At 43.1% G+C, this 27328-nt stretch overlaps 1 protein-coding gene across 2 annotated transcripts in view; it reads right to left on the reverse strand.

Moving 5' to 3' along the window:
- Positions 1 to 5606: 5606 nt before the first annotated feature.
- OXGR1 (oxoglutarate receptor 1) overlaps positions 5607 to 27328 on the reverse strand; it is a 35315-nt gene continuing 13593 nt past the window's right edge. The window contains exons 1-2 of one of the 2 annotated variants that reach the window (XM_072937380.1): positions 11819 to 11863; positions 5607 to 7630 (exon numbers count right to left, since the gene is read on the reverse strand). In XM_072937380.1, the coding sequence (XP_072793481.1) occupies positions 6601 to 7614 (1014 nt within the window). In that variant the 5' untranslated portion in view covers positions 7615 to 7630; positions 11819 to 11863 and the 3' untranslated portion in view covers positions 5607 to 6600. Of the gene's footprint in view, positions 7631 to 11818; positions 11864 to 27328 lie in introns of those variants that run through there. The other variant, XM_072937381.1, reaches the window with a different exon arrangement.

A 27328-nucleotide genomic window follows, 5' to 3' on the forward strand; every position in this document is an offset into this window, starting at 1 on the left:
TGTAGAATCTTCTTTCCTTTTGTGTAAGTCAGCATAGTGTAGTGGTTCTGCACGTGGGTTCTGAAGTCAGACTGGCTGGGTTCATGAAGAAATCGTCGACACAGAGCCTAGCACATGGCTCGTGGTGTATAAATGGTATCTGTTATTGCTGTATTTTCCATTTCCCTAGAAAAGAATCCACCAATATTCTGCTAGGAAATGTGAGCATGAGCTGCCTGTGTCGTCGGAGCCAAACATCTCTATCCACTATTTAGGACCTCACTGTTGCACTGCCTTTAATTGTATTTACTGCCCTCATGTCAAGAATCTTTCTGAGTTAACCTCACCCAAATGAAAGCTTAGCATTCTCTTGGTGTGGAAAAGGCAGGAAGCACTCTACATAGGTCCTACCCCTGCACCTGCCGTAGACTATAGTAGAACATAAGGAAGAGGCTCTCCTACTGTTAACAACAGTAAAACTGGACAAAATTTTGAATCTAGTGTTTTCAGGCATGAGACAGCAGATCAAACAATACTGTGAGCCCCACTATCAACCCAGCTCACAGTCTAGGTGTAATGTCCTAACTGTAGTGCAGAGATCTGGAGTCTAACCAGAGCACAGAAGTCCCATTGAGCCGAGAAGGCAGAGGTCAGAGTTTGAAATATTTCAAATATTCATGCAGAGCACCAACGATGAAGGAATAGCATGGGGAGAGTAAAGACAGAAATATATGGAGATTCCCTGTGACTCCTTGGCCCAGGGCCATGTTAGCAGAAAGAGACTACTTGCAATTAACCAAAAGAGGCTGTTATGGCATCAGAGATACTACGAGTGGTCAACATTGGTGTTCACGTCCAACAAGAGAGGAAGAATCTCTTTAACACACCATTAATTTGCAAGGACAACAGAAAACTGTACCACGGCAGTAAAGACCATGTCCTAGAGTAAGTCTATTTTAGATAGGCTTTGAAAGAAGTCCTAAAAGCAAGTTGAGACAAAACCATAGGAGAAAAAGAATTTGGCAGTTGAGTTCTGCTTGTTAGAAGAGCTTGGAAAACATCTTGGGCTTTTAATAAACATTTTCTTAAAAATTTGTAAAACCTAGTCAACACTATTTCAAGGTGCTTAGCATGTAATTGATGTGTCTGCTAGAGAAAAAGTCAACAGTCTTCAAAGGACAATAACAGAATCTAGAGTCTCTACAATGATTTATTCACAAAACCCAGTTTCCAATAAAGTAAACATCATTAGACACACAGAACAGAAAAATGTGTCCCACAGTCAAAAGAAAAAAGGCAATTAGAAACTGACCCCTAGGTCACTTTATATTGTTATTATTGTTACTTAAGCTGGTTGTCCTTTAAGAAACCACTGTGAAAGGCTGCATGATAGCCTTCCAAAAATGACCCTCATCCTAATCCCCAGAACCTGTGAATGTGTTACATTACAGAGTAAAATGGACTTTGCAGATGTGATAAAATTACAGATTTTGAGAAAAGGAAATTATCCTGAATTATCTGGGTGAGCCCAATGTAATCGCAAGAATTACAATAAAAGGAAGGCAGGAGAATCAGCGACAGAAAGAAGTGATACGCAGTTAGAAGCACAGGTCAGAGAGATTTGAAGATGTTATGCTGTTGACTTTGAAGAGGAAAGAGCGGCCATGAGCCAAGGGTTGCAGGTGGATTATAGAAGCTGGAAAATGCAAGGGAAAGGCTTCTTCTCTAAAGTCCCCAGTAGGCAGGACTGCCAACTCCTTGACGTTGGCCCAGTGAAACTGGTTTCAGACTTCTGACCTCTGAAAGACAGTAAGTTTGTGCTGTAAGCCACTGAGTTTGTGGTAACTCTTACAGCGTCCAGAGGAAAGTAATACAAGCCAGATGCTGGATCTAATAGATACAGTTGTTAATGAAGCTATTGAAATATGTCTAAAGAGTTTAAAAATGATTTATTTGGTGACTAAGAGAGCAGTGAGACTTCAGAGAGAAGTGGAGATAAATAGAAATCTTACAGCTGAAAACTAAAATAACTGGGGAAAAAAAAACTGTCAGGAAAGCCTCTTTGATTCTACCACATGCAGTTTCTGTCCTTCAATCAACAATTAACAGATAAGCAAGGGAACAGGACCATGTGACCAATAAACATGAAGACAATGGTGGTCAACGGAAGCAGACCCAAAGGTAATCCAGACACCGAAGTGGGGAGGTAAGGACTTTAAAATAGCTATGACTATTCAGGGCTAGAAAACATGGGAAACGGTGGACAAAATAAATTAAAAGACAATGAAATTCACTGAGATGGTAGAATTAATAAAGAGAACCAACATACTTCTACAAATGAAAAAATGTAATATCTGACATTAGGAATCTGATGGGTTGCTTTCATAGCAAATTGCATACAGTCAAGGCAGGAACCATAGAAAATATTCAGATAGAAGCACAGAAAAGAAAAGAAAATTGAAAAAAGAAAAAAAGATCAGTGCATATTATGATTTAATTTCTTCCTGGGAACTCAATTAACAGAAGGGACTCTCACCCTTCAAGCATTTTTATGCTGCTGTCCCTGTATCATTTGGTAGCATCTGGGCTAACTGTATAATATCACGTAGATTATGTTGAATGGTGTTGCTGGGCTGAATTTAAGAATAAGGTTAGAACAGGGAATGGTGTTTGGCCTCAAGTGTTACATGGCCTTCTAGATATTAATGTCGTGTTCTACCCCTTCTCCGAACTTCTGGGGGAAAAACAAAATGGCCTGCACTGGTCTGAGAGGACACACAAAGGCACTGAGGTGGGTTTGGAGGAGCAGCATGGCGGCAGGAAGGCGGGGCCCTCTGACGGACGACTGCCTTTCCCAACGGGGCAGCTCTTACCCGGTGGAATTAAAGAACAAAAATTTGGTTCATATTGAAAGGAAATTCTGTTAAAATTTGTCAGTACTTACACTCTCACGGAGGAAATACTGGAGAGGCAGCTTCTGTATCTTTTTTTCCCATGTCTTCTATTTTCCTATTTCTTCCAAATCGCTTTTTTCTATATCTTCTTGTTTTGGGGGAAGACACAAGAAATGTAAAGAAACAAAAAAATATGAATTACATTACATTTCCAAAGTCTCTTATAATTATCCAAATAAAATTTGATTTATCTGTCTTATTCCACAACTAGTCTTTCAAATATGTCTTTAACACATTGTATCCTTTAATTCCTCATTAAAATGGATGTAAGTAGATGTTTCAAAGTAATCATAAAGAAAAGGTGGAGGAGTAGCTAAATCTGATCAGTGGGAGCTCTGTACAGAGTGGAAGGGGTAAAGATCTTCCACTTGTCAACTATCTCTTAGAGAAGCCATGACTAGTGAAAAAAGAAGACTGTTAGAATTTTTTAAGTGGTGATTGTGAAAGGCTAGTGGGGCATGACAACAATGAGCAATGCCTGGTAAGCTACGAAGATAAAGGAGGTTGGAAAGTTTTATAACAGAAGGATCAGGATGATATGCTCTGAAACCCTGCTCAGTCACTCAGCAGAAGGTAGTCAGATACTGTGCACCTCCTTGGGTGGATTAGTGCATCTGAAAAAGAAAGGGAAGGAGGAAGGAGAGAAGGAGGGAGGAAGAGAGGGAGAACTCTGTACCTAATCTCACCTCTGGCTCTACCTTCCACTTTACAGCAAATACGAAACATGAAGGACCATGATAAACAATGAAATGGAATTCTAACAGCCAAACACACACTGTGGAAAATTTCACAGGACAAACAGCTCGATTTCTTCAGTAAATAAATGGCAATAAATAGAGGGGAGGCTCTAACAGATTTAAAAGAAATTTAACAGAGATATCAGCCAAAGGTAATACATAGACCTTGTTTGGCTCCTGATTTGAAAACAAATGACAAAACAAACAAAAAACAACTGCAAAAAGACACTTTGGAGGCAACCAGGGGAAAGGAAATATGGGTTAGATAGTAGACAATATGAAGGAACTACTTTTTAAAATTTTGTTTTGGTTTCATATATTTTGAAAGAGATCAATGTGGAAGTATTTATACATGAAACTACTATGCTTTTTAGGATTTGCTTTTGAATATTCTAGCAAAAAAACTGTGGGAAGGGATAGATGAAACAAGAATGGTAGGATGTTGATTATTGGTGAAATTAAGGCGTGGATATGTGAGATCACTTGCTAATTTCCTTAATTTGGTGAGTATTTGAAAATTTCCATAATATAAAGTTAAAAATGAACTGGAGGGGTTAATGTGTCCAAAGTTCCAGGCAGGGTTGTCAGGACTCCCTGCCCGCAGGTGTGTCCAACCTGATTCACATCCAGTCCTGAGACTGCGAACAGACCAAGGCTGGCAGGCAGTCCCAGCTCTACTCTTCTGTTCTGATACTTCCTCTGCCTACAACTAGGCGAACGGGGCAAAGGGCATTCGGGTCCCATTCTACTCACAGAAGTATCACCAATCTCTTTTTTGGCCACAGTTCCAAACTGCATCCTCCAACACAATTAGCCCAGAACTCTTGACTCTGGTAAAGAAAGCTGACCCTTTGAATCCAATTTAGCTTGGATCTTTGTGATTATATTCTGTCAGAACCCTGGAGGGCAGTCATCTGCACCTGACCCAAAACTGCAGGGAACAGGTCAGATAAGAACATGAGCCAACTGCTGACTCAAAGGAAGGTATTCCGAGGATAAAGGAAAATTATGCAGTTCCCAAGCTAAGGTCAACCATCTACAGTGATAGAAATGCTAAAAATTTGAGAAAGTGGAATTGAGTGTTGGAGCGATTCCCTAAGAGAGCAGAACAAGGGGGAAGAATTAGCATCAGAAAGAGAGATGATTGGTTGTTCTGTACATTCGTGAGAAGAAGGAAGAGGTAAAAGAAGCTACAGAGACAAGTTGAGATTGAGATGAAGGAGACTGAGCTGGCTTTTCTCTGGTGGGTGAAATCTTTGGAATAAGAAATAGAGAGAGAGAGAGAAAGGAAAGGGATTTTTGTGCCCAGGGCTAGAATAACAACAAGGGTACAAAGGCTAACCTGGCCACACTTGGGCGATGGCCCAGGAGGTGGGCTGGGCATTAGGGAGGGGAGAGAGGACAACCACCCAGCTTCCAGGCTGCAAGTGGACCAGTGAATGTAATTCCACATGACGCAGCTGCACCGATGGGCAAGTCCGGTCCTCTAGTGAAATAGCTCATTCCATATGCCACAGAGAGACCCAGGAGAAGACGGCTCAGAAGGCAGTGGGTGGAGAAAAGTTCACGTGCAGGGCCACTGCCTTTCCCCTTTCTCCCCCACGTGCCTGGACTTCCCCGAGGAGCAGCCTCCCTTAGGTCTGAGTCACATGGAAAGGCCTAGAAGAGCCTGAAAATCGCGAAGCGTTCCTTTGGTGCCCCTTTCTTTGTTTAAATCACCTATTCCAGCCTTATTCCATAACTGATTCTTAAAATTATTTTTGCTCTGTAAACATGAAGAATGTAAGCTGCATATAAACATAATAATGGCAAAGCTACATTTTCGTGGAGAACGATTACCAGCCCCTTCAGTGACTTTAAATTAGTTTATTAACTGTATCAACACATTTACCACGGTTTTGAATATCCAGACTAGGAATTTTCTCAAATATTTACATTTACTGATAATTAAATACACAGTTCAAAAACTGCTTTAGCTGTTACAATAGAGAACGTATTTCCAAGAGAGGCACAAAAGAGAAGGTATCGAAAGAGAATCAGTGCTTCCTGGAATATTTTCTCACAGAAATCAAAACAATGTTAGATTTTATTTAATATCCAATCTACACATTATATTTAAAAGTACTTCTGTTCCCCCAAAAAGTGCTCTCTCCTTCCCTAGGACATGTTGATAATTACTAGTACAACTTGACAATTTTTATAAATCCAATAACAATTTTTAAAACAATTTACAACAATAAAGACATAATACTCCAAATATCTTGCAGGTATTAATTTTGGCTATTTGTGTGGACATGTTTGAATTGTCTCAAGTGTATCATACTGGCTTGCTTTAATCAACAAAACTGACTAAAGCCTAGTGAAAAACACAGTTTAATAATCTCAAAGCAAAGTCGGAAAAAATTTTGAAGATATAAAAATTTTTAAAATTCGAATATTGAAAAATATACAAATAATGCCTTGAGTACTTTAGGGGCTCAATCTCTGGAACAGACCTGAGAATAAAGAAGCAAGAAACTATGAATAAAAAGATTGGCTGTCTCTTATCTTGGCATTAACTTACTGAGAGATCTAGACAAGCTGGTGAACTTCAATCTAAATATCTACATACATATAATTTTATAAATTATACATTATATATATATATATATATATATATAAAAGTTGGTGAGACTAGGTGCTCTCCCAGGTGGCCCTGAGTTCCAGTAGTTCCAATTCTACATCTGATTACTTCACTGAAAAGCATGTATCCATTCTTATATTCACCCAAGGGAGGACCTCAATAAACAGACTGGAAAGAGCCCCCAGCAGCCCTGCCCTGGCTTTGGCACAATATTTAGCAAGAGTTCCACTGAGGGAGATAGTCTGGACTTCTTAGAAGTTATAGGAAAGGTACCAGCATTTCTTTCTGGCTGAGAACATGGAGTATTTTAAGGCTTGTTTGAGTGGCTGACTTTCTTTCCTTGCTCTAGGTCCGCACTTGCTTTGCACCTCACCATGGAGCTGACGGCCTGCTGAAAGTTGTTGCTGACCACCACATACAGCAACAGGTTACCAAAGGTGTTCAGGGCAGCTAACGGTTTAGAAACGATGTATGCCCCATGGATCTGATTCTCAACGGAGCAGCTGATTGAAAGCAGGCGAGATTCAATCCGAATGAGCCTCAAGATATGGAAAGGTAGAAAGCATATATAAAACACAAGGAGCAGCAGAATGGTGAGCCTTCGAGCTTTCTGCTTCAGGCAGCTGTGAGTCCGAGGTCCTTGGGTCAGAGTGTAGATAATCATTGTATAGCAAAGTGTAACGATCACCAAGGGGAGGCAGAAAGTGGTCGCGGTCAAAATTAGATTGTACCATTTGATAGTTGTGAGGTCATCCGAACTGGTGAGGTCAAGGCAGGAGGATCTGTTGGTCCTGGTGGTTGACGTGATCAGGAAGGATATGGGAATGACGGCCACCAGAGAAATGATCCACACGACCGCACAGGCCACCACCGCCCATCGAGTTTTGTGAATGGAGAAGCAGCTCATCGGGTGAATGACGACAAAGTAGCGGAAGATGCTGAAACAGGTGAGGAAGAGGATGCTGCTGTACAGGTTGAAATGGAAGCCGAAGCGGATAAACTTGCACATGAAATCGCCAAAGATCCAGTTTTCGCCACTAGCGTAGTAGTGAATGAGGAAAGGGAGGCTGGTGAGGTACAGAAGGTCTGTGCAGGCCAGGTTCAGCATGATGATGGTGCTGCTTCTCCAGGGCCGCATTTTGAAGATGTACGTGGAAATAGCTACTGCATTGCCGGGAAAGCCCACCAGGAAGACGATGCTATAAATAACAGGGAGGTAGTGCCTCTTGAGTGCGATTTTTTCATCAGTGCAATTTCCAAGAGCATCTGCATAATCGGGGAACTCAGAAGCATTTGCAAAATCGTCTAGTGGCTCATTCATGGCTGTCTCCTTTCATCTTGCAAGAAAACAAGAGAGTTCAGTTTGGCAATACCGATCGAGAGAAAGTAACTCGCCGATAAAGGAAAATAGAAAACATTAATGATGGGGTAATGAAAACAATGATCTCCTTTGAAAGGAAATCGCTCTAACATCCTAAATTTGCCACTTCTTTCTCTTTAATCTCCAAAGAGACCCTGTAAAGGAGAAGTTGAATTTCTAAGAAAATGACTGTAAGGCAAGTTATGAAAGACATGTAACAATAAGATAAAAGCGAAATTACCATGAGAATTAAAATGAAGGACTGGGGTGGGGGGAAGACCCCCACGTGTAGCTGTGGGTCACGATTTGGCACGGTTGCTGTTTGGGCACGTCACCACTGTGGTACCTCTAAACCCGACAAAACGCTGAGAGGTATTTCTCATTATCTCTGTTTTACAGAAGAGACTAAAGCTGTCACTTGTCCCTGCTAACACACCTAGTGGCACAGCCAGGATTTGAACCTGTGTTTTCCTGACTTAGAATCCATTCTCTTTTTAACCTGCCTCACTCGGCTGCCTCTCAGTCTGGATGAGTCTAAATGATGGATGGAATAGGAAGTGGGAAGGCACAGAAAGATTTAATACCAGACATTTTTAAAACATAGAGTTCATGCATTCCAACATTATAGGTCTGGTAGGTTTCATTTTTAAATTTCAGCTCTTGCAACCCATTTTAACTGCTAACGTAATTTGTTCATGCTGCAGGGGTTGTGTTTGCAGGGGGAGGAGGAGCAGCAGCTCCCTGCAGTGTTGAGAGCTAGGGTGCAATCGCCAGACAGCCTGACCTTGATTCTGTTTAGCCAATGAGTAGCTGTATGTCCCTAAGCAAGTTGCTTGCACTTTTCTAGAGCTGGGAGGAGTGGGGTTTTAACTTTCTTCTTCTTGCTTATCAGTGTTGTCTAAAATTTTGACTGTGAATTTTTTGCATGAAGATCATAAAAGCAGAATTACTTACAATTAGCTTATTATTCAGATGTAAATAGCTGTTGGTAAAATGCATCCACTTGCATATTTATGGAGTGCCCACTGTGTGTTCATTAGGCACTCTGCCAGGTCCTAGAGATACAAAATGAATAGCACGCACAGATGTACAAGCCACTATCACAGTCTACTCGGGGAGACGGACATAGAAATTATTTTCACAAATACAAGCCTACTTCATGGAACTGTCAATGTATCCAAACAAAGAAACAAACAAACAAAAAAGACAAGAAAAACACTTGGAACACTACTGGCACATAATACATGCTCAATAAATGTTAGGTAGTTAATCACTAAGTCCTTTGATGGATACATAGTACAAGGCTCCTGATATTCCAAAGAAGGGAGGGAACAGCTACTTGGAGAACAAGAGAGGGCACTGAAGGAACATCATCTAGGAGGGAACATTTAAGCTGAAACTAATAAGAGGAGCGGAAAGGCATTCCAGGCAAAGGGAACAGAATGCACAAAGGCACTGAGATCTGATGGATTTCAAGAGGGCAGATGTTAGGATCCTCACATGAGAGGCCAGTGCACCCTGGGACCATGTATTACTGATCAAAAGCAAATGTTTCTCTCCTCGTCCAGGTAATTTACTCTCACTGGCAAAGCTATTCATAGAACTACCACTGACACAGCATGAGAGATGAGAGGATTCAGGCACTACTGACTAGCCAGGGTGCTGTGAGGCCAGGAAACCACAGTGGACAGCTTTTCCCATGGCCAATACCATAGTGGGCTCATGCCTGGGTAGAAGGCAGTCACTTAAACCTAAAAGAAAAAGATCAAGGTCAGGGAATCGCTGAAGAAGCACTTCCTGAAGTCTGTTCTTAGCAAGTCAACATTCAAGATCACATCGCCTATCTGTCAGATCCTTGAAAGCAGAAACATGAAGTCACCTTGGACCCCAGGGGCTGACACACACAGGGTCTCAATAAATATTTGTTGAGTAAGAGAATCATGAGTAACATCAGCAAAATTGATTAAGAGCCAGTGAAGCAGCAACCGTTATTAAAAAAAAAAGTTTGGTTCTTTAATGACTTTTACAGTAAGGAGCAAAATTAATTTCTGTCATTGCAAATAAACCCCTGCCATGTTATAAGGCCATTTTAAACACCAGTCATATCAGGGAAAGGCAGGCTGTAGGTAGAAACAACCACCTTATTGTTTTGAAAAACAACAGGGTGACTTGGGATTTACTGAAGAGTGACGGACCAGCTGTAAGGCAGGAGGGGTTAACTACGAAACAGACCCCTCTCCCCAAACCTCACTGAAAGAAAGGTTTGAGTTTACAAAACACGTGTGAAGCTAAGAATGGGAGACAAAAACTGGTCAGCGCTGTGAGCCACGCAGAATGAGGCAGTCTGTTTCCTCGACAGTCCCAGAGCCCCATGCAACCAATTCCCGCTCCACTTTGTGGAGCCCAGATGTCCACAAAGGGGCCATTTACACAAAGGACATTGCGGACTAATGGGGTGTATTCCCCACTCTTTGCTACAACAGTGGATCTCAATCGTAGGGCAGTTAGAGACCCCCCAGGACTACCGGACTCCTTATGAACTAGGAATGATGATCTGTCAAGCTTCAACATAGAGATAGGTTTGAACTAAGCTAGATGCCACATGAGTAAGAGCAAGCACCAAAGATTGGGGAATATTTTTATAGGGAAAAAACTTGTAACTTTAGCCTCTACTTTTCCTCTCTGAAATTGGGAAGAGGTTGTGATTGTAGCTGCAGGATGTCAGGGTTTGGGGAACGCAAAGCTCAGGGACTGCTACTTTGAGGCCATTCTGCTCAGGAACCTCATGGACTGGGTTTCCAAACGTCTGTGGATAAAGAAAGCAGGACCACACATGGTATCTACTCGAGGGGCAGCATATACTACTTTGCATCCATAGTGGATTCTTGCCCACTTGGTGGGAACAAGTCAAGTGGGAGGAATGATGTGAAGTTATTTTTCTAGAAAAATCTGATAATTTTGTAGTAAACTCCTAATCCAACAACCCCCCCCACCCCCATCCCCAGCTCCACTGCAGCTCCTCCCACACGCACCCTGGGTTTTTCTGGTGCTGCTCCAAGGCCAAGTTAACATTCATCCTCTCCTCCTTTTCCCAAGTTGCCATTGGACCAGGGAGGTATAAACTAGGAAGACTGCTCCTCTCACCACCCCTCAGAGTCCTTAGAAACTCTGCAGCTGGGGTTCCATGCCGTTACCAAAAAGAGGCTCCGATAGACCTTTCATTCACAATGATTCATCTTGGGTTCCTCATCCACATACTTGTACACTAAGCTGATTTTGCACAGTGGAAAGCAGACCAAATCTTAACCCAGACAGGTTTGTGATGAGGGTGAGTGTTCCCCTCCCTGAACCCTGAAGGAATCCCTCTCCCCAACTCTTCCTTCAAACCCAAATTTCAAATAAGAATCTGCAACTCAGGTGCCCTGACGACTGTTAGGACACGACATGTTGATGGGGTCCAAAGCTATGATTTTAGCTATTGGCTCTTTGATGTTCTCCAACTGAATAAAATCTATGGAAATGCACATATGGACACACAAGAATTTTATGTACAATTTGGAGGCTTAGAGACAATCCTGAACTAGTTGACTTCGTCTATAGCAAGGAAACAAAACAAAACAAGACAAAATAAAGGCATTTCAGGGGGAAAGGTTTTGTCGGTTTGCTTGCTGAGGGGGTTGTGGGGCAGTGTCTTTGGACATTGCTAACATTATAAAGCTCAGAATCACACAGTGTGAGCAAAAAGCACATCCCGAGGGTGGAATCAATCCGTGTCAGAGATAAATCAATCCGTGTAAGTCTTTGGGACTGTCCCCAAAGTCCCCCCAAAAACCTCAGGCTTGATCGTGAAAAAGTTATGAAATCAAGTCAACAGTCTGGAACTTCTCCAGGCTCACTGAGACAAATCTACGGTCATTCTGGGCTTTTAGTTTCCCCAAATGCGCCCTCGCCCCCTACCAGAATGCAGGGTGTTGCTGCTCCCCACGAGAGAAGAAGTGGGGAGGCCCTGGCTGTGGCCTCCGCGGGGTCCTGCTGCAAAGACATGCCGGGGGCTCAGTTCCCCCAGGCTCGGGGCGCCCTGCGTGCGCACTCCCTGATCAGCGCAGGCCCCCCGCACCTGGCTCCCTCCCGCCGGCGGGGCCCGGTCCCCCAGCTGGTGGCTCACCTGGCACCCCAGGCGCGGCCGCCGTGCGCCCTGAGCGGCCGTCGGAGCGCGGCTGCGCCCTGGCGGCAGGACGGTCCCAGCCGAGGCCCCGCGCGCCGCCCCTGCCCCTCCCACCGCTTGGAGCCCACGGAGCTGGTGAGGGCCCGGGTCCCGCCCCGCAGGCGGAGGGCGGCATCCTCCCTCGCCCACTTTCACAGTCAACTCAGGGGCAGCAGCTGCCTCTCCTGGGATCTCTGTATACTCTCCATGCCGGTTTTGCGCGAAACTGCCCAAAAGGTGTTCTTGCACTTGCCTGAATCTGCAGATCTAGGTAGGACGCAGCCCTCTTGCCATAATTTGGGAACAGCCTCTTCCCTTCTCTGAAACTCAGCGATATCATCTAAGACAACTGGGCTCTGAATCATTGGACTCTGAGTTCCCTGACAGGTTGAAAGCCGAGTTTTCTGTTTTGCCAAATGGGGACACGTGGAGAAAGCCCTTTCTCCATCCCACCGTGGTTGGGCATTAAATGCCCCTTCTGCACTACCATGTTTGATGGCCATTAAAACCACCAGTCCACCCTCTGGCCATGTCAGCCTGCACGTTAAGAGTGTTAAACCTGGCATCCCAGAGCCCAGGTGAGAAGATCCTCCTTGCTGCCAGCGGGCACAGCACTATCTCAGGTACTTTTATGCCTGCTTACTGTTGAGTCCCAGCCTCTCCCCGGAAATATTCTTCAGTCAGAGAAAAATTACTCTCCAATTTTACAATTTTTGCTCACTTCCTCAATTCCTCATTTGGAATGACTGGATTCTATTTTGTTCTAATCCATCCACACATTCATTCAGCAGACATTTGCTACTCAATTTTTCTGTATCAGGCACTGAGGAGAAAGAAGAATGAGACTTGATCTCTGCCTTCCTGGAACTCATATCCCTGAGAAAGATAAAACAATTCATTTAAAAAGTCATTAGAGTTTGACCCTGGTAAATACGGGTGCTGTGAGGGAACGTAACTCAATTGTAAGAGAAAGAGAGGTCAGAAAAAGCTTCCTGGAGGAAAAGACAGTTGAGTATTTTTCCCTTGGTGATCAAGATGTCCAGATAAAGAGGAAACAGCTTAAACGGCTTATGTAAAAACAAGTATTGGGTCCTAGAATTTTAGGTGTGGAAGAGGCATTTACAAATATCCAGTCCTGGGAATGTAAAATGGTGCGGCTGCTATGGAAAATGGTATGATGTTTGCTCAAAAAAATCAGAATTTCCATATGATCCAGCAATTCCACTCTGGGTATATACCCAAAAGAATCAAAGACCAGGATTCAAAGAGATATTTGTACACCCAAGTTCATAACAACATGATTCACAATAGTTAAAATGTGGAAGCAACCCAAGTGTCCATAGGTGGATGAATAGATAAATAAAATGAAGTATGTACATACAATGAACTATTATTCAGCCTTAGAGTGGAATGAAATTCTGACACATGCAACAGTGTGGATGCACCTTGAGGACATACTGCTCTGGGAAATAAGCCAGTCACAAAAGGACAACTACTGTGTGATTCTGCTTATATGAGATACTGAGAGAAGTCAAATTCACAGAGACAGAAAATAGAATGGTAATTGCCAGGGGCTGGAAGAAGGAGTGGGAAGTGTTTGTTTAACAGGTACAGAGTTAAGTTTTGCAAGATGAAAACACTTCTGTGGGTGGACGATGATGATGGTAGCACAACAGTATGAATGGACTTAATGCCACTCAACAGTACACTTAAAAATGGTTAAGATGGTAAACTTTATGTCATGTGTATCTTACCACAATTTTAAAAATTCTATTAAAAAAAAACCCCACTGCTATGGCCTCAAATTTACAAAAGAGGTCACTGAGAGTTACAGCAGTCCAAGTGACAAGCCTGAGCACAAGGCCAGGGAGGCCTGTGTAAGACCAAGGCATCTGCCCACTGTTCAGACTACACCAGGCCAAGGGGAGCTGGGCCACTTGATTGAAGTCATTGCTCTATGAAAAACCCATGTGCTATAATCCAACACTCTGAATTGGCTCCATCAACAAGATGACTTTTATGCGCTATTGTCTTTTTTATTTTTTAATGTTTATCTGTAAATATCGCTTCTTACTACAACTTGAAACCCTCACCAATAGGGTAGTCATTTGCAGGGGAAAACAAAAAACAAAACTAATCTACCGATCTTAAACATCTCTGATTAAAGAGAATAATATAATTTATACATCTTGAAAACAACTTGCCTTAGAAAATGATGTCACTAATTTACACTATGTTTTAACCTTCAAATTTAGAAACTTGAAGTAGTCTTTTACCAAACCTAAGTCAAAGACTTATAGAAGGGTAAATTTTAACTTCCATTTAAAATTGGTCTCTTGCCCAGATTCAGAAATGCATTTTCTTTTTTAAAATGAGCAACCAATAGAACAGGATTCCAGCATTTAAATTCACAGGTGCCACCTGCAATGTGCTGCAATTGCTCCTCTGAAGCAGGGAGTGGGATTTAGCTCCCTGATAATCTGGATACTTAGAATTTCTTTAATTAGGAAGCACTGACATCTTAAAGCATCCAGCTCCAAAAAGCCCTGTAAGACTGCAGAGAAGGCAGATTCAAGCAGCATCCTCCAAGGGCAGGAGGAAGAAGGAGTAACATAGTAAAACTAGTCTTAGTTCTTACTCAGGGTTGAGTGAGAAAGGAACAAATCATTGTGACAATGTGGCCATTCTATTTCTGCCTCCCCCTGCCACCCCAGTTATCATTCCCCGTCATCCCTGATGAGATGGTATTAACCATCTCTATTCTTTTCTGTATTCGGATGCTTTGATATCTGGCATCTTGCTGACCCAGGAAAGACTGCTTTTTTCCGAGTAAGCCAATTCCTAGAGATACTAAACTCATTGGAGAGCATACTGTCAAATGCAAACCAACCAATCCAGAGCCCATATCCCCAGCCATCTTCTTTATTGGGATCTCACACTCCGGCCCACCATCCACCTCCCCTAATCATCCCAGGACCAGGTACCAGACAAACAGGATCAGCCCTTAATGTCCCAGGGCCTGCTGAAATGATCAAACTAGCCAGTCCTAAGCCTGATTCCCTGCTTTGGCTGGTCCTTCCCACAGAAACCACAATAAAGGATCCTACCACAGTTTCCCCTCTCCTTCTGCCTCCTGACCAACACTGATGCTTCCCCATGTGATCTCCTGAGGTGTGGTGTGCCCCCTCCTCTGGGATCTGTGAGTATAACAAACCACCTTTTCAATGGCTGTCGTCTCCTGATGTGTTGGCCTCACCATACCTGAATGACAATAAAATCTCTATTTTGAAATACCATTTATGGCTTTGTCAGGCTTTTTGGTAACTTTGGCCACCATACGATATATCTTGTTATGACAGCAGGACTCTCATGAAATGAATTGTCTTGATTTAAAGAAAAAATAAAGTTAACTTTTTTCTAATGCCTTAAAACAGATTGCTTAGTGAAGATTAACTGTTTAATTAAAGCAAGTTTTTGATCTATACTCTACTAGGCAACAAATTCAGCTATTGCAATGCCTCCAGATTCCTACCACATTTCTTCAATGAGGAGGAAGACATTATGGGATAGCAGAGAGAGTCTCAGAAGTTTGAGGCCTGAATTTTAGTGTTTGGAAAGTGACTCAATTAGCTGGGGAAGGAAATTCCGTTTCTAGGCCTTCCTCTATCTAGGAAAAGCAGAGGTTGGACAAGACACTCTCTAAGGTCAATTCCAGATTAAAGGGATCTTAGTTGTGAAAACTTAAGAGAAACTCAAAGCTTTGTTTCTTAGAAGAGTGAGTATGGTGTTGCTGTACCAATGTGAGTCGCCGGCTATGCTTCTACGTGAACATCGTTCGATGACATTTAAATGTTTTCATAATGATGTGGTGTTGTGACCACTTCTTAAAGGGGCTTTCCTAGGGAATTTAGAGAACTGTTAGGACAGGATTGACTAGACTGCCCATTCTGAGATCCAGTTCCAGCATAATCTGGGAGGTGGCACAGGTATTCTAGGTGGGCAAAGAGCCATGCAGTTAGTAGGGCTAGAGTGGGTGGGCACAGCTAAGGATGGGGTTTTCAGTCTGTGTGGGAGCAGTTTTAATGTGAAGTATGGTGACCAATGGAAGCAGGGAGAAGTGGAGATTGGAGACTAGAGGAAATGTGATATGGAAAAGCCAGAGAATAAACAAAACCATCATCAAGAAAATGAGCACTTTGCCTTTACTGGTGCAGGGTCTCCTGCTTGGACCATCCTTCTCATCCCATCTTTCTGGCTTGAATCTTACAATTTCTTCAAGGCTTAACAAAATACTGACTTGTGATTGTGATGATTGTGATGATTATCTTTGCCCAGAAATATTTTTATCTCCTCTGAATATTTGTGGTCTACACCATACAGTCCATCATTTATTCATTTTGAAACTGTTTGATAGTGTTATAAACAACAGTGGTTTTAAAACTTGAGTTGTGTCTAATCAACGAAATTGTCTATAGCCCAAGAGAAGGGAGTTTATATTCGCCTCTTTGGATCTTGCACAGCACCATCGATAGGTACATAGTAGGCTATCACAATTGCCTGCTGTTGTTAGGCAATTATTACTATAACCATGGATCTGATTCCTCATTTGACCTTGATTAATACTAAGTTCTTTTAGGTTTAATTACTAGTTGAGACCAAGCCGTCCCCCACTAGCCTCTATCCAATCAGTTGAGCATCGGAAAAAGACATAGGGAAAGAGTAGTCAAGAGTTGAATGAAAACTAAGCTGAAAGACTGAATGGGGCAGTTGGGAAACCATTGCTGACCTGAGAACACTTCAGTCACGTGGTAGGGGCTGCAGACAGTTTGTGCAACGAGTGCAAGAGTAAAGTGGGAAGTTACAAGTGGTTAGGAGTGACGGGAAGAAAGAAAGAAGGGTGTAGCCTGAAGGCTGGCGTGTTTAAAGGAAAGTTTTATTTATTCTTTTTTTCCCTTAGAATAGAGAAAGCATTATTGTAGACTGAGGGGAAAAAAAAAGCCAAGAGAGGAGAAAAGATTGAAGAGGTATAATTCATGGACAAAGGACAGGACAATACTAGTTGGGAAGTATGACTCAGCAAATAAGGGAAACTTTACTATACCAGCATGTCATACAAACATTACCTTTGTCTTAACCTCGTAGGACCATGAGGGAATGCACCGCCCCCCTCCCTACCCCGTCCCAACCGTGCACACACATGGACATTCATCTTGTAAAACCACCTCCACACTCTCTCCTTTGCTGAGGTACCCGTAATGAAACTTATGACTTTTGTGAACCCCAGTGGCATTACTAACGACAGCACAGGATGATTAAGTCTGAAGCAAAAAGAAGAAAATTGTTCCAGTATTGCTGTCAGCTTCTGTACCCTAACTGGTTCTATTCACCATGTGAACAGAACATTAAGCACTCCTACACCCTGATGGAGGTTCAGAGATTCAGATTCTTTGGTGGTGAAGTAATGATTGTTTACATTTTCCACAGCAGCCAATGCTGATTGTATACACTTCACCTAACACGTAAAAAAAATAATCTGTTACCGGAGATCCTTTTCCCTTCCTCCCTCTGTTAGGATTCTTTCTCTTTCATTAGATTCATTAGAGAACATTAGACCATCATGAACTATTGAAATTGTTTCCCTACCCTGCTAGTGTCTTTTGTCACTTTTCCCTTTCAGCAACCACACTGAGTAATACTCTCTTATTTTACTTGTCATGCTTCTGTGTTTGAATTAAAATGCCTCAGAAACAACCATAACAGGCTGTGGAATTTCTTTCTTATAGCATTTTCAGTTCCTTCCTTTTGACCTTTTGGTATTGCTTTCATGATTAATTTTTTTCCCAGAGCCCTGTTGATACAACAGACCACTGTACTAACCTATTAACCTTTGAAAAATCAAAGTTGAAATCTGATTTGAGTAAGGAAACCAAAATAGTTTTCAACTAGCCTGGGCTCTGTGAACAGTAAGTCAGACAAGTCCATCTCCATGATGGACAGGCTCTGCAGGCGGAGGAGTTGGTGCGAATAAGAGGAGGTTGAAATGGAATGCAAAGCAACTCAGATGTAAAGATAGCACCCTGTTTAATCTTAGAGTGGCTTGACTTCATGCTCACTTAAAAAAAAAAGGAAGTAATTTAATTATAGCAATTTTTCTTCCGTTCTCCATAGACAAGAGTCTGTCCTTTCTGCTTTGTGCCTAACCCACAATTTTAGTTAAAATTGTTAAGCTGTTTATTGTTCTTCCCTTCCTAGTTACACCAAATTGATATTTCATTAAATTGGACATTTTTTGGTCCTCTTTAATTGCAAATCCTGCTTTAATCCCAATTGTGAGTTTAACTGTACCCAGACTTTTGTGAAATTCTTACAATTGTCCAGTAATAACTGAAGGGACAATGGAAGCTCCCTTTGGGTAATCTACACTTTGAGAAAAAGGACTCACTCACCTCTACCTCGTCTTCAAAGGTGGTTTATTCCCGGCCTTTGCAAACCTCCCTTAACTCCCCCAACCCCCCACCCCACATCGAAACACGCTGATCGCTGGTTAGGTCATTTTAGACGTCCTTTGAGTCCTTATATCTGAGTTTTCTGTTTTAGTTTATTTTTAACTAGGGGCAAGTAGGTTGCCAAAATCTCAAAGTGATATTCTGTGAAGAAATACCGCCATATTTGGTTATTTTATTACATATTTATTTGAAAAATATTGCCACTTCATTCCCTCACAACTGCTTTCCAACCTGATTTTCTTTGGTCTCTGTGGTCACATCACAGTGCTGGCCGGGTGCGTGGAGAGCAGCAGGGGTGGGCGTGTGAGAGGATGGAAGTGAATGCTGATAGACTTTCCTCCTCAAAGCAACCTTGCAGACCAAGCACGCCTGAAGAACAGCCCCAGGGAAGCCTAGATTTTACCGTACGTGTTCCCAGGAGTTGTAGCCACTTGCCCTTTAAGCTGAGCTCTTGAACAGTGTCCCTTCCTTACATCATTACCTGGAGTGGACACTTAATGCAGTCTCTTTTTGCACTGGGGACCTCTGCACTACTAGGCCTTGAGCAGGGCCAGCTGTATAATTTGTAGGGCCATTACAAAGTGAAAATGTGGGGCTCCTTGCTGGAAATAGCAGGAGAAGAGTGCCTTTACAGGCATTCAAATATAAAGCTTTTTCCTTTCTTCCACAGTCTCTCTTAATGTCATGGTGTTTTTTGTTGCTGTTGTTTGTTTTGTTTTGCTATTTAAGGTCATTCTAAGTAGAGAAAAAATTCATGTTTCAAATTATTAGCATGAAATTTACCATTCCTCTTTTTATGATGCAAGATTAGTTTTAAATGCAAATATAAAAGCGTTCAACTTACGTGAAGCATCCTCAAAATTACACAAGCCACATTCCAAAGCTCATGCATGTGTGTATATTTTAGTTTTACCGTAACAGTGGAAGCATGACAAAACTAACCCAGCTGTTTTATTTTACTCTTTCACACACACATTCTATGAACTCTGTCTTCAGCTCACTGATAAGTCAGGGAAGACTGAAAGGAATATAATCATGAATTGCCCCATCTTTTCCTTTCTTTTGATGCTGTTGCTTTCAGTATAAGCCATTGGCTTATTTAGGGAAGTAGCAAGTAAAAATTGGTATATTAGTGTTATTTAGACTAACATATCATTTTTATGCTCATTAATGTTTATTTGAGCATCAGAGCCTTCTCTCTGGGTCCAAAGCAAGTTCTGGCTCAAACAGAAAGCATGGCCTCTGGGGGCTGTCAATGCCCCCTCTTACTTAGTCACAGACCTAACAATGACCTTGTACTTGCCTTGAATCACTGACCTCCCATGTCCCGTGGGTCCCCCAGTGTTCTTTGCTTGTTGAGCATCTTGGATGCTGTTTCATGGGCTGCAGGGAATGGCAATGGGCATGTGTCACACATAACTCCTCTGCTTATACACCTGTTCCGTGGTCCATCATGTTTCACTTACAAAGCACAAGTTCAAAGGTAACATTATTAAGATTTTCAAGATGGCAAGAGCAGAACACGCAGTCAAACGAGTGACCATTTGAAGCATGGGCTCTGGGCTACTGCAGAAGTCACGTGCCCATAAATTCAGCCCTGGTCTTGAATTAGGAAATCACTTGCTTGACTGACTCAGATTTAACCTTGGAAAAGTTATCAGAAGTTTTCAGAAGAGTCAGCTGGGAAGAAACATGAAAGCTATTATTTCTTGTGTTTGTAAGTCATGGGAGACTTCGAATTTGGTTTCTTTGATTGAGCTAATCGGGATGCGCTCTTCCCTGTTCTGTGTTGCAAAACAAATTTATAAACTATGAATGAGCTGAATTATCTCTAGCTTCTGGTAGAGTTTTATCTCTGAATGACTGTGCACACCTAAGCTTCTCAGCTCACTGAGTCTCAGGTTGCAGAACCACCACCTTTGATTTATCCTGGGCCATTTTAGCTCAGAGTGATGCTGTCTTTTGGACATGGCATTTGTATGTGTGTGATTATTAGAGGCTTTCAGTGGATGGCCTTCCATCCGCAAAGGTGAGAATACGTAGATAATAATGCCTCGAGAGACAAAAGGGGAACCGTAGAGAAAGACCTTTGCAGATCTGCCCAAAAGGAGCCATTCTGCAGCACTGAGTACACACACACACCACACACACACAGGAGGAGGAAGCAGTAACATGGTTTCCTTCCTCAGGGACTGAGATAGCAAGTTGTCTGTTCATCAGTGACATTTTCTAAGCTAGCTCTATGCACAATTCAAGCTTTTGTCTTATAAACGACCAGAGATGAGGACTTGGCAAATAATCTGGACCCCTCAGACATAACAGGAAAGTTGCCAATCACTTCTTACTTCTTTAACTTTATTTTGGAGAATGAACTGATATATCAAGAGAAATAACCCTGGGGCCAAATGCACACGTTTCTCTAGTGAGCAGCATTCCAGCCACAGTTTTCTCTCTGTGTACTGTGGAGGGCTTCAGAAGCAAATCCTCACTGCCCTCCACTGCCATTTTTCCAGCAGCAAGGAATGAGAGCGAGGCTGTTGCATTCAGGAGATCGGTGTGTTGGGTTCCGAGGTCCGAACAGTAGGGGCCATCCCTCCCCTCCTCATCCTTGGCGCTGACCTCAGCACACCCGTGTGCTAGGGCAAACAAAGGCCAGTCTGGATCTGCCTCCACTCCTGCTGTCAGTCCCTCTGGGCTGCCTACCCTCCCTTGGGCTGCAGCAGGTGCCAGGGACATGGTGCTGGAAGCTGAGTCCGGTGGGCAAGGCTGAGTGGAGAACACCGGAGTAAGTCAGGTACTGAACCCTCAGTGTCTCGCAAATCCTCTTTGCGGGACCTCCCCAGGCACCCATGACTCGTGTCTCCATCAGTCAACCAAACAAGGCCACAGATATTAACGGGGCACCTCCTAAAGAACATCCTGGTGATGCGGACGGGGCAGCCCCTGAGTCTGAAATAACAACCACTACGGTTCAGTGTCTGGCTCTGGATATTTCTAACCAGATGAGCTTAGACAAGTTACTTAATTCTGGAGGATTCTATCTTCTCACTGGTAAATTAAAGATGCATATACCTCCTTGACACCCCATGGTTGGTGGGAAGATTGAGCAAGTTTTAAGACTGTACATATAATAATATGCCATAAAGGAAACTGTGAAGGGATATGGAAAAGGCAGGCATTGCAAGGTGCCTAATCCCATGCCAGGCAATATGGAATCACAATATCTAAGATTTCATGCCTGTCCGAAATAAGTTCGCAGTCTTGTTAGGAGAAAAGGCTCTACGTGTGGCACAAATATGCTTTGAGATCCCACATCATATATTGTTAATAACTAGTAACACTTTGCCCTATAAATCTTCCCAATTTACGTATGAGGTAATGAGATGCAGTGATCATGAGTAATTTTACAGGTTGCGTAGCTGTAGGAAAATGGCAGGTCCAAAATAGGAAAGTCACGACATCTAACGAGAGCCCAAACTTCACCTTGACATGTGTCATCTCCTTTTATTGGTACCAAATGTGTAATGCAGACAATAATTAGTTGGAATTAGTTATGGAAGAGATCAATATAGTAATCCTCTCAAAGACCTTATGTGGATATCTTTCCCTCAGAGCCCTATTTTCAGCTTTACAATAAGCCACAGTGATAGCCTAAACATAACTAAGCCTTCTTACTGTGCTGTCCCTCTGAAGTTCTCCAAATCTGTCAGCCTGTTTAGAATGTAGAGCTCTCTATGGAACCCTCAGGACTGGAGACCTGGACGTCTGGTGGGGCAGATGCCTTTCAGATCTCAAAGCTTGTCTTTCGGATGCCAGTATTTCTGCCCACCCCTGGGGCTGGTTCTGCCAAGGACGCCATATTTACTAGCGTGTTTTATTATGTCTCTCTTATCATGCCTCCTTGCTCTAATGGACTGATCTATCGCATCATTTCTTTGAAACAATGCTGGCCCCATGCATAATGAAATAGAATTTAATAGCGTTTCTGGCTCTTGGGGAGAAAGGTCAAAAGTATATGTCAGAAGATAAAGAGCAATTTGAACATACCCAGGGGTAGCACAACAGAGAAAAAAGGAGAGCTCTTAGTGAGAAGGCTGTTCTGGAGAAGAAAATGACAAACATTCCTTCTGCAAATGTCTGACAGGACTCACTGGTTCCTGAATTTTCACTCATGTCCTTTGGTGCCTCCTTCCAAAAATAGAATCTTGACCTGCCTGCCCCTGCCTCTGACTCTGCTAATGACTATCTTGTACCCATTTGGGCTTTGTCTCCCCACACTGCCTCCTGCAACATGGGGGCCATATTCTAAGAGCTTGAGATGGTAATGCTGACACCCTACACATCTCCTCTTGATATTAGAAAATGGGGTACTTTTCTCTGAATGGCTGTTTTTGTGAGTTTGCTCATGAGTTTCCTTTTAATGTTTAAGTGTTGAAGAGTGAGTGGTGTGTTCAGTCAGGCTCCCAGCACTTTTTATCCTGTGCAGCTGAACTTGGCGTTTGTGTGGCCATGGGTTGGTGGACATTCACCATTAGACTTCTAAGAGATCTCTAAGAGGTGTTTGCCTCTGGCAAAGCGCTCCTTCAGAACCCCAGGAATCACAGCGGAGTGATTCAAAAGCAAGTGTTTGCAGAGCACTTTCTTAGATGAATTTATAATAGATTTGGAGCAACCGGACATTTGACATCTGACCAGTGATTTAGCCAAAGAGCGCTTTGAGGTCAGGAGAAGTCAGACAGTCCGCAGTGTGCATCTAAGCTGTGCACGCTGGGCCTTGGATGTTCGTGCTCCTCAGGAAGAAGTCTGGACAAAGGCGAACCCTTTAAAGATCGAACAAGGAACCAAAGGCTAGTCCCAGGATGACCTGAACACAAGTCCTTTCCTGAAGCCCCAAAGAATCATCACACACGCAATTATTAGTCAGGGTCTGTCTTCCCGACGAGGCTGTAAGTTCGTGTTCACCACTGGTTTCCCTATGCCTAGTCAGAGTCAGGTGCACAGCAGCCCCTGAACAAGCAAGAGTCATTATTTTGGGGGCTGAGGTCTCAGGGACCAAGCTATGGGACCTGACCTAGTGGGGCGTCATCAGGACCCAGCAATGGCCCTGTAATGTACACAGTATGTTATCAGACACTGAATTTTCATGCTGCCCTTCTCTTTGGGGTCCAACTTTGTGAATTCTGAGCATGAACGTGCTAAAGGAAAACACAGAGGAATCTATTTCTGCACCCTCCTTGAAGTTATTTTCTTGAGCAAATTTGCTCCAGATGTTTCCTGGAATGTGTCCAAATGTGTTTTCACCTTTTTTTTTCCATTTTAAAACTTGTCTTGTTAACATAAATGGAAGAGAATGAACTAGATTCAGCAATGGCCCTCAGCTTTGTGGGAAATGTGCTACATGACCAGGGAGCAATAAAAATTTCCAACCCAGACAAGTTAGAGGCAGCAGAAGGCACTTTCTTGAAGAACTAAAGCAGCCTAGTGTTTTGGGTGTTGGTATTGTTGCTGTTTGTTATGTAACATTCTTTTTTTTCAATTGACTGCTCTGTTTTCTTCCTCAGGTTCAGTTTGTTAGCAGGGATACTGAAAGGACTGAGGATTTATGTCGATTTAAATATTTGGGAAGTTACTTGAAAGGTAGCATTCTTTGCCTGGATGAATTTTTAGGGGCTACAAATGTGTGCAGGAGTTTTAAGCTGTCATGAAAGTTGAAATTTTACCATGCTGTTATCTCCCCAAAGGAGGGTGGCCATGCCATTAATTCCCTTAGGAAATCAAGCAATTTCTCCTTCAGTTTCAGCTACTGAAAATATTAAGCACATAAAAAAGCATCTTATCATGTGTTTTCTTTTTGCAGGTACTAACCTGAGTCAGCTATGCATTTATTTTTACGACACCCCTGTGAGGCCTCATGGTACCTTTCTCCCCAGCTTATGCGTGGGGAAACTGAGCATCATAGAAGTTTCTCAAATTGTCCAAGGTCTCAGAAGCTGTAGCAGTTATTATTTTAGTGTCTTTTAGCGCCACATTCACACTTTTTTATCCTGCTCTGTGAGCTGGGGTCTCCACAAACGTCACTTCCTCTTTGCCTGCCAATAGGTAGCCCTGGCAGGAGGCAGAAAGGCTGGAAGAAGAAGGGACTTGTATTCGTTACATAGGACTGTCTTAACCAAGTCCCACAAACTGGGTGGCTTAAGACAACAGAATAGTAGTCTCTTGCAGTTGCAAAGCCTGGAAGTCTGAAATGAAGGTGTCGGCAGGGCCGCGCCTCACCAAAGGCTCTGTAAGACCATCTGTCCCATGCCTTTCTCTTGGCTTCTGGTGTCGCCAGCAGTCCTTGGCATTTCTGGGCTTGTAGCTGCATCACCCGTTTCTGTCTCCATCACTGCATGTCACCCCATCATCCCTCGGCATGTCTGCGTCTTCACATCACCTTCTTGTCTGCCTCAGACTCTGTCTCTTCTCTTCTCTAAGGTCACCCGTCCTATTGGATTAAGGACCCAGCCCCACCCAGTAAGACCTCAACTAATCTTACATCTTAATTAACCTGCAGAAACTCTATATCCCAATAAAGTCATATTCACAGGTGCCAGGGGTGAGGACTTCGATACGTCTTTTTTTAGGGGGGGGTACAATTTTGCCCACAAGACGAGGCTTCTCTGCTTTCATCTTCCCTGTGGGATTCGCTCCCAAGGCAGGTGGCGGGCCCCGCAGAACAGCAGAGTTCACTGCAGGGGCCGTGGCTCTCAGCGTTCTACAGCATGTCGTCTCCAGGAACTTAATTTTGTCTCTTAGGAGCAGGCAGCATGTCCCTCCACCCACCATTCCTTTAGCCCAGAAGCCTGAACTTCAGCCCTGCTGAGACCTCCTCAGTGCTTCCAAATCCTTCCTCAGTCACTGTTTCTCAGCTTTCGTGTTCCTAACCGCCATCCATGGTTGCTACCCTTGTTAAACCTTCAAGTCCTCTTTCACTCCTTCTGGTAGTTAACTGCCTTACACCCAGGCAACAAGTCTTTCCATTAAATTCTCTCTGTTCAAATACTAGACTCCTGACTGGACCCTGACACACGGGTTACAGACTGGAAACTCATATACTTAAGCCAGGGCGGTGTTGCATCTCCTATGTCTTAGGAGGGAACACTGGAACTTTTCACCAATCCTCAATTTTCTACTGTCATTGTGAAAGGTCATGGATGAAAGCCACTGATCCTAGTCAGTTTTGAAGCCAGGGAAAGGGCAAAGAAATCTTAGAACCTTCTTTAAACTCTTCTCTCATCTCTAAATGTCCATGGCGGTGAACACCACCACTGCTCCCCTCCTATGACAAGCTACCCGTTGCATACCACAAGGGCTGCTCACAGGTACCCCATTTGCATCCCACTTCTGGGAACATGATGATATTGCCCTTGCTTACCTCTTTTGGTGTTAGCTGTGGCCGTGACTTCCTTTGGCCAATGACATGTGAAGGAAAGGTGCCTATGTCATTTCCAAGTTGAGCTTTAGGAGCCAATGTGTGAGCACCATGTTCCTCTCTCCTGCCCTGTCAATCACAGAACCATTTCCAGCTCTGTGGAAAACAGAACTTCCACCAGCCCGTGTCCCTGAGTGACTACCATGAACAAAGCACCCAGCTGCACACACAGCATGAGCGGGCACAGGTGCTTGTTGGACCATTTGTTCCTGCAGCCTATCAGAGCCTGTCCTGTTTAGCCCACACAGACTCCCGTGTCTAGAGGCAATCTCTCAAGCTCGTACATTTTTAATAGTTTATTCATTTGCCTCCTGGGACTTTGTTCTTTCCTGGTATTCCTTCACCCCAATTGGTGTCTCCTTTTTTGCAGATTTACTGGACCCTTTTGCCATTCTGTTCTGGAAATGCAGAACAGAATCATGGCTAAATTTTCAGTCCTCTTTTCTTCTATTTCCACTCTCTCCCTAGAAAATCTCTTTCCATCCCATAAAATAAATTTATATCTGCCCCCAAATAGGCCCTAATTCCCAAACACACATAATGAACTACCTAGTAATCACCTCCATCTTGATATCTCATGGACCATTTTAAATCTCAGATACCTAGCAGAAAGTTTGATTCTGCTCCACACCTGCAGAAAATTTTCTCCATCTCATATAAGAACACCAGCATTCAGGGGGCAGAGAGGGTATAGCTCAAGTGGTAGAGCACATGCTCAGCATACACAAGGTCCTGGGTTCAATCCCCAGCACCTCCTCTAAGAACAAGTAAGTAAACCTAATTACCTCGCCCCCCGCCAAAAAAAAGAACACCAGCATATTCAGCCAGTTGCTCAAATCCCAAACCTGGAAGTCATTCATGATTCTATTCTTTCTACCACCTCTCCCAGGTCCCCATTCAGTCCATCACTAGGTCCTACTGGCTCCAGTTTCAAAACATTTACCAAACCTGACCACTTATTGCCACTTCTCTCCCACAGTCAGTCACCGGTCTGAGACCTGGTGAACTGCCATCACCTCTTAACTGATCTTTCTGCTTTCTCTCTTAGACCCCAACATCCCTTTCCCAGACAGCAGCTATGGTGTTCTTTTTACATAAGAATTACATCATGTTGCTCTCCTACTCTGGCGCCCTCCAGTGGCTTTCTGCTACACTTAGCATAAAGTCAAACTTCTGTAGAAAGAGTAAATTATAAACCACATAGTTGTTCATTTACAAAATGTAATGGAAGTTAGAAGCTACAGGCCTCCACTTTCAGAGTTTAGTAAGAAATCCTGAAAGAACGGAAAGCTGTTGACTTGGGCGCTTGAGAAGACAAACTGCTCAACTAGCATTTCTCGTTGTCAGACAAGTACAAGGAAAATGCAGCTACTATATATACATACGAGTTACCCACACATTTAACTAAAATTTCTGCTTATTCTTCTGTCTTCCTGGGTGAATTTGCATTTGTCTATTTGCTGGGAAGGTTAAAAGTTCCAAGACTGTTGGTGT

Source organism: Vicugna pacos, chromosome 14 (genome assembly GCF_048564905.1).
Source record: "Vicugna pacos chromosome 14, VicPac4, whole genome shotgun sequence".
In the NCBI taxonomy this organism is placed as follows: domain Eukaryota; kingdom Metazoa; phylum Chordata; class Mammalia; order Artiodactyla; family Camelidae; genus Vicugna; species Vicugna pacos.